An 11,696-nucleotide genomic window follows, 5' to 3' on the forward strand; every position below is an offset into this window, starting at 1 on the left:
GCCATCTAGTGTGCACTCTGTTGTGCATCCTCAAAAGAATTAGGCTCCTCATTATCAAGTGTGTTTGCTGCCATAACAAACTCAATTGTATTAGCATGATCATGCAGACGTGCTTGTCTTCGAGTACGAGCAGCAAGAGGAGCATCCAAGTGATTGTCTTTTAAATCTGCAAGGACCATCTAGGCATTTGTCTAGCCTCTTGATTATGTACATGCTCTTGATGAATCTCAAGTTCAGTATCTTGCTGAATATTCAGATCAGCCATAGGGTGAATTTTTGCACTATTTTATGGAGCAGTTGGCTGAACATTATGTTCATTTAATGAAGCCCCAGCTGTATCACCAAAAGAAATAGGCAGCAACCCTTCAAACACATTATTTGCAGCTTGATGTGTGTCAAAACCAGCAAGAGAGAATTCTAAGCTTTCATCAAAAATCACATTCCTACTGACAAAGACTTTCTTGAAAACAGGATCGTACAATATGTACCCTTTGCTCTCACTACTATACCCCTTAAATATGCACTTAATAGCCTTATTGTCCAACTTCTTTCTCAATACTTTGGGAATATGAGCATATACAAGACACCCAAAAGTATGGAAGTGACCAATTGAAGGTTTACGGTAGTTCCAAGCCTCAAAAGGTGTAACATTTTTCAATGCATTAGTAGGACACCTATTTAAAACATGACTAGCACACATAACTGCTTCCATCCAAAAACCATGTGGCAAGTTTTTAGCTTTCAACATACATTTGGCCATCTCTATGAGTGACCGATTCTTCCTTTTTGCAACCCGATTCTACTGTGGAGTATATGCTGTAGTATACTGATGTGCAATGTCTTTTTAATTCAAAAAATTATTCAACAAAGAAGATATGTATTCCTCCCCTTGGTTCGAATGGAGAGTCTTAATTTGACAACTAGATTGATTTTCCATAAGTGCAATAAAAGCCAAAAATACATCATAAACTTATTTTTTTTCAATGAACAAACCCAATAAAAGCGAGTAAATTCATTAGTGAAGGTGGCGAAATAATAGCATTCACCCAATGACTTTGTCTGCATGGGACCATATACACCTAAATGCACAATCTGCAACCTGGCCGTTGCCTTAAAAGCAACATCAGGAGGAAAAGAGAACCAATGCATTTTTCCGAAAAATGCATCCCTTACAAATATGCTTAGGACATCTCTCCAAGAGAGGTAAACCATCTAACATCTGAGTATACTGCATAAGCATCAAACTACCATAGTTAACATGCTCCATGCGAGCATGCCATAACTTTGTTTGTGACATAGCAGGAGTAATAGTAGATGCCAAATAGACTGATTGATAAATCAAATGAGCATCTAACTCATAGAGTCCATGACATAATATGCCAATAAGTGTCAAAGTCAATAATTCTTTATCTCTGACCATGCATTTGTCATCATCAAATGTTACTTGCATTTCACATTTTGCTAAAGAAGAAATGGACAAAAAATTCTTCTTTATTCTTGGCACATATAATGCATCATGGAGACGGAGAGTAGAGCCATCAATGGCTTTCAAGACAATCTTTTCAATACCTCTAACAGGATAATATGCATCGTTGGCACATTGCATAGATTTACCAATAGGAGTTGCAACAATAGAGGTAAACAAATCCCTACAGGGTGTAATGAGCTTAGAAATACCATTTTCAAAGAACCAAGTGCTCTGTAGAGTTGAATGCTCTTACAAGTGTAAAAACAGTAGTCACAGACAACAACAAACGACGTGGACTCTGTAGCAGTAGCAATAGTTGCATCAGAAATAGACATCCCAGACTCTTTCTTTTTCTCCTTGGCAATGCGTTTCTTATATTCTGTAATGTAGTGACCTGGCTTTTTACAGTAATGGCACTCGTCCTTCTTGGCTTGTGTGCCCCCTTGCTTCTTGTTGTTTTGTGAAGTGCGTGAACTTCCAGAACTGTGTAGAGCATTTCTAGATTGACTGCCCTTGCCCTTGTGTCTTGCCATAAAAGCCTGTTCTGAGGCTACAACATCCACCCCATAGTTCTTCCTTGTTTGCTCTTCTTCTAGTAGCAAACTAACCAATTGAAGAAAGGTAAGTGGCTGTGGAGAAATTCTCATTGTGAGATTCAATGCCGTATGAAGACAAATAAGATGGCAAGGAATTCAAAGTAGTAAAGATCATCTGTGTATCAGAATAATGCTTGTCTACATTCATCAACTGCTCACTTAAGTCCTGAATTTTGTTAAGATGATCTTGCATAGCATCGAGTTTGTCCATCTTCACATTTTCAAGCTCCTTTTTCAAGAAAGAAATGCGTGTCTCATTTTTTCCAACAAACATTTGCTCAAGTGTAAGCCATACTACTCGTGAAGTGGTAGTAGACCATATATGTGGGATTATGGACCCTTGAACTGCCGATGCAATAAGTGACAATGCTTGGGTATCCCGAGTGTCTCAAGCCTTTTGTGCAGCTGTTCTTTGGGGTAGTGGTTGAGCTGGAGAGTTGTAGGAGCCACAACTCTAGGACGGACTTTTTCACCACTAACATACTCCTAGAGATTTTTGGCAACGAGCACATTCTTCATCATGAAGAACCACAGAGAATAGTTATTGCCATCCAATCTATCAAAACATAAGTGAATACATCACTTTGTCCTTGATTGGCCATGATAAATGTCACTCTTCCAAAAGGCACAAGAGCAATAACCAAAGCTGGAATGACCTGGAAATCTGCAAATTTCCAGAAATTACAGCAAACACCAAGCTGTAATTAATAAAACTGTTTCACACTTGATCACTACTATCCCAATGTGCTGAAAATTTTACAGATTTCAGCAAGTAGCATGCTGTCCAATGCAAGAACAGTGCTTAGCAGTACTGAAAACACAAAAGCCCCGAAATTTGACCGTCCAATGTGCATAATTTCAGCCAATTTCAGACCGAGCTTTCAGTACATGTGCCAATGTCTGCCAAACATGCAAAAGCCCCAAATTTTTGACCCGAATTCCAAGAAATTTCTGCAACTTGTGCATAAAAGCACTTGCTGAAGCAGAAATGCACCTTTCCTTGTAGATGCCCCTTGCTGTAGCTCTGATTTTTTGAATGAAATGATAAAATATACTTGTGACAGCCGAAGACGAGCTGTGATTGCCGGAAATGCAGGTGAGACTGCCCCAGAGCTGTTGGCGCTGGTAGAGCAGGCTGAAGCACACACGGCATTGGCTGGAGCACAGGGAGAGCTGGCTGCTCTGACGATAGGTAGGGGTGGCAGGCATTGGCCACTGAACTGGCTAGTGGCGCTAGCACTGTAGGACGGCCGTTGGCCAGGTGTCGCTAGTTGAGGGAGGCTGGATAGGAGGCAGCTCCTGGAGAGCTGACGAGGAGCTGGACAGGGCGAGCCTCAAGCTCTAATACCAAATGTTGAAGATGGAGATGGTAGCTCCAAGCTCAGGACACAGAGTGAACAATAGAGTGAGAGTGAGAGTGTAGACTTAGCTCGATACACAATTCATTCACAAGTGTGTAAGTGCAAGTACAAAAGTACAACCCTTAGGCCTTAGGGTTGTATAAGTTCCTTAAGGTGTGTTCACACTCGAAAGTGTGGTAAGTGACCGAACTGTGTAACATAAACACACAAATAGAGAATAATGTAATCGGGGGAAAAACCTCTCTTACGGAGAGTAAAAAGTGCTCAAGTGTCCTATTGCAGATCATCGACACTCCTACGTGAGCGTAGGCGTGAGTCAAACCCAACACTCCCAAGCCACCTTAGCACGGGACTTGTTGGACCCATTCTGGTCTGGCCAATAGGAAATTCCGTGCCAGGTTGCGGACCACTAGGGGTCTGCTTGCTAAGGAGAGGTGGATCATGCCTGAGTAGGTCAGCTTCTACTGGATGGATTCAAGCACTAGGATGAACTATTGGGCTGCTATGATGTGGAGTCCCACTCGTAAACTAAGGTACTTGACTATCTGGCCACTGCTCACCCATTGGAAACCCAAGTGGAGGCCCAACTCAATGTTAGATTCTGGGACTGTAAGAAAACTAATGGACTTCAGCCAGTTGATTTTTGCAGTTGTTGCTGATGTGCAGAACACCTCTAGTGCTAGTCCCACTCTCTCCAGCATCACCTCATCATCCTCAATGTAGAGGGTTGTATCATCTGCATACTCTTGAGTCCAATAGCTTTGTCTGATGCTTCATTGGTAGCCTGAGGCCCTACAGGCCACTTCTTCTCGATTGAACGAAATAGGACATTGCCTCCACAAAGAGTAGGAAGAGGTAAGGCGCTAGAAGGCAGCCTTGATGAACAAACTGCTCCAATCGGAACTGTGGCCCTCTCCACCCCCAATAATCAATTTGCTGGTGGCTGACCTGTATAGTGTAGGCACAATGCTAATCCACTACTGAGGGAAGCCTAGCTGTGCCATGGTGCCCTCCAAGAAGTCCCAATTAACCCTGTCATAGGCGTTCTTGAAGTCCAAAACGAGCACATCCACATGCTGGCCACTGTGCTGAGCCCACTGTTTGGTCTTGAAGGTGAATACATTGTCTAGGATGCTCCTATCTTGGATGAAGCTTGTTTGTGTGGGTAGTGAATGATGTTTGGGAAAATAGGGTGGAGTTGGCTGCTAATCATCTTTGCTAGCACTTTGTAGGCTACTGATAGAAGGTGATCACCCACCATTTGGAGAGCTCCAAGTGGTCTCCCCCTTGGAGAGGAGACTAATGAGGCCTATTGATATGCTGCTGGCATCCATCTTGAATTGAAGATCTCTTGGGAGTGCTCATAATAGGGGGCCCTTCATCTCCACCCAATAGGTGAAGGAAAAGATCCTGGATAACCCGTCTTCTCCAGGGCATTTCTACCTGTCCTATGACTAGAAACCTTGGGAAAGCTCCTCATCAGTAAAAGGGGAAAGGAGGGACATCTCATGTCATTTGTCATTAGGGATGGGATGTAGTCCCCGCGCCTATGCCTGCATCAAATCACCTGAGTTGAGATGGTCTCCTGTTGGAAAATGTCTGTAGAGGCGAGTCCCATTACCTCCTCATGACATGATCAAAGCCTCCCGTACTGGCGATGGAGGATGCAGATCTGGTCCCCTGAGGTGCATGGCTGGTGTATCTTTAAGAACTCTCTACAGGTAGTGTCCCCTTTCGACACCAAGAAAGCAACTGAGGTGTGGAAAGAGAACTCTGTTCTCTTATCCTCTAGGCTTGAAGGGCTGTTTGTGCTCAGAGCTCCTAGGTGTGGAGGATAGGATTGCCAGGAGACCCTTGTAGGAACCTGTGAATGGCTGCTAAGTCTTGACAAAGGGCCTTCTCCTCCTTCCAACACTACTATCGAGCTTGGAGAGTTCCCTCTTGGCAAATCCTACTCGACTGCCCCAGGGTTGCTGCTATCTCCTCTACAATTCATCCATCATGTGCCAACTTCCTAGTCCAGAGCTGAACAATTTGTCTCCTCACCTCCTCTTGTTGTAGGTTGATTTTGGGATACGAAAGGAGTAGGGATCAAGGGCTGAAGCTTGGGCATCATGTGTGAGGAGAACTGCAGCATGAGCCGATAAGGTGGTCCTTGCCAAATCTCACACCTGCCTTTCTTGTGTGTAGCCCCACTCCCCCATATAGAACTTGTTGAGCTGCTCTAGGAGGATACCACCTAGTCACTTGTAACCCCTAGATAAATCCAAGGAGTCATCATTGGCAATATTTTTGGGCTCCGACTTATAAGCTTATTCAATGTAAAGCACTTGTGTGTAAGTCCACAAAAATGCATTGTTATCTTTGTTTTCCGCCCTCTCAGTTGACGTTGGTTGAATTCTCTTTGGGAGTGCTGTCACACTTCTCTTTGTCACGATAGTAGCTGTAGCAGCCTTCCCTTTGTCATCGGTCTTTTGGTTTAACTACTGGAGTGAGTTTGTTTTGGAATCAGCATGCATCCATTGCTTTTGGCAAGAAGCATGCATCCCTTATTACCACAAACAAAGCACTTCCCCTCATTTAACCTCTGTTCTGATTCATTATTGTTCAGCTTCCTTTTCTTCTCATTGTTGCCACCCCCAACTTCTACAATACATGACTTTTACGGGGTAATGTGCCCCGGTTTTGGTTTGCTTTCTGCTTAGCCTTCCAATCACTATCTCAAGGTGCAATTGTATGCATTAAAGGTTTACTAGAGGAAAACTAATGCTTAATGTAAGGGTGTTGTGTATATATGTCATGTCAAATGGTTTAGGAGAACTATGTTTTGTTTGGTGTTTATAAAAGTGCAGTAAGGTCTCCTAATGAAGTGGGCAGCTGCATCATTGAAGGAAAACATGGGGGTATTCTTTCAGGTATCATCTGTTGGGGGTCTTTTTGTTGATTCAGCTCTGCATAGCTGGAAGCAAATGGTTTCAGGAGAATATAATGCCAGCTCTACCAACGTCCAGGCAAGGAGATTTATCGAGTCAACCTGCACCTCTAAGAGGCGAGTCTTTGCTTGGTCTTTTCTAATGATACACTTCACAAATATTGATGATTTGAAGTGTTATATAGAAAAGTCTCCATCTTTTAACTTTCATCTGAATTCACGCTGAGCTTAGATAAGAGCTCTGAAGTACATGTTACTTACATGAGAATACATGGAAGCTTTGTGACGTGTGAATCGTTTCCTTGCAATGTTGTGAATAACTGCAAACTCATAATGAACTGATGTTGACTCATTTTAGGTGGGCAAGGCATTAAGGTTTTGGATGAGGACGAAGTACCAATAAGTGAAAGATTTGACTCACCTAATGTGGATTTTGCATCTGAAGTAAGTTATACCCTGGTTCTTACAGATGGTATGCTCACTTCTGTTCTATAATGATGCATTTTCTTGGGTTGTTTTTTTCTACCCTGAGACAAGACACTGCATTTTCTTGGGTTTGTGAGCAGAATGTGGCGTTAAGTAAGTGTCCACTTTGCCTGTGTCCAAAACAGTGGCCCACAGCAACGCCATGTGGTCATGTATTCTGTTGGTAGGTCCTTACATGACTCATTGGTAATGTCGATTTGAAGCTGTAGAGATATACTGTCAATTTTCTGCAAGTCACAATCGGAATTGGTCTGGTTGCTCTTGTTAATGGCAGAATTGTAGCTGAAAACATGCTTCATGATTGTCATTTTCCTTGCTTGTGTCTACCTTTGTAGGAATTGCGTGGCAGAATGGTGCAATGAGAAATTAGAATGTCCTCTTTGCAGACAACATGTAACACACTCGCAATTGGTACCCATCTATAATGCAGATTTCTAAGGCTTTCAGGACCTGCATTTATTCGCTCTATGATGGCAGTCCAGATGGGAAGAGTGCCCAAGAAGCAACGATTGCAGCTGAGCGTACGTGATCTTTAAGGGCTATAACCCCCTTTGTAAATACATATAATTTATCTGATACCGTGATCAACTATGATGGCATTTCATCCGCTGCTGTGATAAAACTTTGATACTCTCCGATCTCTGTTTTTTTTTCCTTAAAAAATTAAATTATCTTTCAATAAGTCCTAGTCGCAAAATCTCCCGCGGAGGACCATGGTCTTCTTCTTTTGTCATGTAGGCATGCGTGGTGTTTTGGAACTTTGGGCTTAGTGCTGGCGCAATTCTTACCGTGCGATTTAGCATCATATGGCGAGATTATTTTGCCTATTTTTGATGGGAAATGCAAGAAACTCCATGATTTGATTTACGTCAAACGATGGAAACTGCATGATTTGATTTACTTCAAACGATGGACGGTAAAATATCCTAAACATTGAAGTGTACAATAAAACCAAGTGACAACACCACTACAATTGGTCACTAGTTAACCTCAAAAGGAGTATGATTTGGTTTGTTTTAAATAAATTTTGAATGCTAAAACATAATATTAAGTGTGGATTTAACCAAGTAACAACACCACTATTGTCATTCAAAAGTGTCGTAGATAAAATAACAACTTCACAACAAAGTTAAGAATTTGGGCACTCTTAATATAAACTTATAATAAAGCTATAGGGGAAGTAGGATTAGAACCCAAAAATTGAAATATTATGTTATACTTACAACCGTAATGATAGAAGTTCTTGGCAACACTCTTAGCAATCAATTCAAGACCGAATGGTAGAATCCTAGACCTTGCCAATCACAAATATCCAATCAATTAGTTTCAAAGCTTTGCCACAGGCAAAGATCAATTGGTGCTTCCTTTGAATTTGGCGACCTTTGTACCGAATAGTACATTGTTGGGGATGGATGATATTCTCTTTTGCTTGGCTAATCACACATTTTTAGATAAATGAGGTGACTATCGATGATAGGTGTAGATACAACTACATGTCTCCCACAAGGATCATGGTGGAGTGGGTATTTAGGAGGCTAAAGTAATCATGGTTGTATGTTGGTAAGAGCATTCAAGATTTTGACTCAATCTCTGCCCATGATCATAAATGTGTGTTGCATTCTACACAATATACTAATTGACCATGATGTGGATGATGTGGAGGGCATTGACCATGTTGATTTGAATGATCCTCTTATTGGAAATCCCCATCTCCACTACTTCAACTAGGATGATAAGATTTTCTTGCAACCCTAGAGATCATTCCAATGGAGCATCTAGGAAAATGTGCTTATTGTGTTGTTTTTAAGGTGAAGATTTTTGGAGTAGTAGCATTTGATTGCAATAAGATTTATGGAGGAAAGTGTTACAAAAGAAAGGACTACGTAAGGCAAGCAAAGCAACCAAGAGAGATAGTAATGGAGTATGCCAACCTTATGAGGGATAACCTTATGAGGCATTGGTGGGAAATAAGTTCGCATGTTTGATTCTCTTATATCATTGATATATAGTAGTCATAAATTCCATGCATTATACAATTGCATTTTGTAAATAAGTGTACAGTGGTAGAAGCACGTACAGCTTCAAACTTTAATGTGCTCATTGTCCCCCTTAAAGTTGATAGACTTCATTCGTTGGCATAAAATTGGTACACATGAACCACTTTGCTCCACTTTTACATGAATAGTATACATATATTTTATCAATATGTGCAACACTTCAGATACAAATTGTTAATGAGATTTCTTGGGTGAATGGAGTGAAAAACTAGTATGTGAATCATCTTCTAACACTAACAATCCATTCTACGCACCAAGCTTGCTAGGATCATGTGGTGGTGCTCTGAACAAGTCCCTTTGCAGGTGGCATTAACAAGATCTTGTGAGCAAGGATCTCTAATCACATACAATTACATCAAGGAATATTGCTAATCATTTCTAAAAGGGCTCCCTAGCCGCAACATCATAGCAAAGACATATTGTATAATATTGCCGGTTACTATGGATAAGTTGAATGCCAGTAATAATGGTTGCAAGATCAACCAATATTTGTTTTTAACTTGCTTTGCAATGTGATCAAATTACAATCAATTTTAGCTATTGCCATGTGTGCTTATGTGTTCAAGCATGCAAATATTCCTATGTTAAATAAACAAGGTTATGCCAAAATCAAGGACTGTTGCCTACAATGGATATTAAGTTCTTATTCCATTTTTAGTTGCTTGCATCATACTTAAGTAACAAAATCACATTGTTTCAAGGTTATGATTCTTTTGTGAATCATAGTTTGAGGTGACAAATTCATCAAATTCGGCTTGCAATCATTGTACAAAATATGTAATGCTATTTAATTAATTTCCAATGTGGGAATTTTGTGCAAGGTATAAGAGAACAATCACTTTAGAAACATAGAAAGAGAAACATGGAAAAACATTGGAATATGACACCAAGTAGGGAAAAGATAAGTAGGAATTGATTGCCAAAAGAAACACATACTGCTATTTTATTTCCTCCCAATGTGAAAATTTTTGTGCAATGCAAAGAAACACTATCACTTAAAAGGCAGAAATAAAGACATGGAAACATGTGTCCAATACATGACACATAAGTGTGAAAAATTAGGCACACGATACTAATTATCTTGTGTGTTTTACATTTTCAAGTTAAATGAACTCTAACTATCATGACCAAATATGAATGAAGGTTTATCTAGAATCAAATGGCAAGTGATTAGGCTATCTCTGCAATGGAGCTAGCTATGACATTAGTAGCTTCCAATGTAGTGTTCAATGTCTCCTTTTGCCACTTGTCACATCCCTACTCCAACCCCGATTTGTTGTCACCACAGATGTGTTTAATGTGGGCCTTGGTCATTGAGATCATGCCTCTTAGAGGCTCCGAGGGTGCTAGAACATTCATTGTGCATTGAACCATGGTAAGAAGAAAATAGAAAATTACACAAACTTAGGGATATTGAAATCTTGCATGCACAAAAGTACTCTACCTAGAAGGTCACAAGAGTCAATAACATCAGTAGAAGGATCCACAACTCTCTCTCGCCATATATGAATAGTTGCCACTAAAAATTGAGGTAGTAAAAATTCTCTTTTTTTTGCTCTTCAAATGTGATCTAGTAATTGTTTTTGTCGCTCACTATACAATGTTCCCATTCAGAAATTTAATGATAGGATAGCTACAATTATGACCACTTTCACTATGCTTGTTAATGTTGGGGGTTAAAGGCCATATGTGCCTAGCTGTCTACATTTACTTGTACTTATTGCACACACACCTGTACATTGCAAGTGGTCGCCACCCGTCATTGTCACTTTATTCTTTATTCTTTATATAACAATAGAATAAAGGGAATATACATCATACATGAAGGGGATGCAATGGAAGTGGAGAAGGAGAAGATAAAGATGCGGGAGAGAAGAGCACACACAATGTAGGTGCTGTCAAGAATGATATATGATAGCCTTATTGCACTATCTCATATATATATGAATAAAGAATATGGGCGGTCACTATACACAGGTAGGCCCAAGGACCTTTTACCCCAACAACCTCCCACTAAAAGGCCAATGGGCTAGGGAGTGAAAAAACAAAGAAAAAAGAAAAGAGACAAGGTGAGGAATCATGGCATCTCACCCAACACCTAATTGGAAAGTGAGCTGTGCAATAAGCATCAGGAACCTCTGTAGAAGAGTGAAGCATCCCCAAGTCCATGACATCCAAGAGAGAAGTGATCCCACAACTCCATATAGCAGAGCAGTCCAAGAATGCTTCTCATGAAGCAAGCACAACTCATGAGTGCAAGGTTGTAATGCATAAGCATCAGAGTAGCGCATAGCATCAACGTGGCGCATAAGAGACAACTGAGAGCACATAGACCCTCCAAAGTCAATCATAGAAGAAGGGCTAGCATCTCGAACACAAACGGGTCCTCAAGATAGTATGCGACCTCAACGAAGCGGAAGACTGACATACGACTGTAGCATCAACCATAAAGTGCACTAAACGGGCATCAAGAGGCTTGAGAGATGTCTACATCTCATAAAAGACAGCACGACGGTTGCATATAACCTGCTAGGCATCCAAATCATATAACCTGTAAACCTGAAAGTCACCATCTCCATAACCAAGGAGGATACATCTGCGTGACATAGGCATATCTAGCATACATAAAAATGCCTAGTAGCTAAACATCCTCAAGTAATCATAGAAGGGTCTCATGCCACTCCATGCCACGTGTGGTGTAATACCATCCAAAGTTAGACATGACGTCCTATTAAGCAAGTAGACTTCCATCATAAGGGCCTCAACCCAAAAGCCATATGATAACGCAACTGTGGT

The 11,696-nt window shown here is 40.9% G+C and overlaps 1 protein-coding gene across 3 annotated transcripts in view; it reads left to right on the plus strand.

Moving 5' to 3' along the window:
* The window catches only part of LOC148038070 (peroxisome biogenesis factor 10-like), an 80,005-nt gene extending 72,483 nt beyond the window's left edge, over nucleotides 1–7,522 (plus strand). For all 3 annotated transcript variants that reach the window (XM_087668618.1, XM_087668610.1, XM_087668624.1), the window contains 4 exons: nucleotides 6,341–6,474; nucleotides 6,716–6,801; nucleotides 6,924–7,006; nucleotides 7,179–7,522. In XM_087668618.1, coding sequence (XP_087524744.1) covers nucleotides 6,341–6,474; nucleotides 6,716–6,801; nucleotides 6,924–7,006; nucleotides 7,179–7,281 — 406 coding nt within the window. In that variant the 3' untranslated portion in view covers nucleotides 7,282–7,522. The remainder of the gene's footprint in view (nucleotides 1–6,340; nucleotides 6,475–6,715; nucleotides 6,802–6,923; nucleotides 7,007–7,178) is intronic.
* Nucleotides 7,523–11,696: the final 4,174 nt, after the last annotated feature.

The sequence above is a fragment of the Lygodium microphyllum genome, chromosome 3, assembly GCF_053477565.2.
Source record: "Lygodium microphyllum isolate KBCC chromosome 3, Lygodium_microphyllum_v1.1.10, whole genome shotgun sequence".
Taxonomy (NCBI): domain Eukaryota; kingdom Viridiplantae; phylum Streptophyta; class Polypodiopsida; order Schizaeales; family Lygodiaceae; genus Lygodium; species Lygodium microphyllum.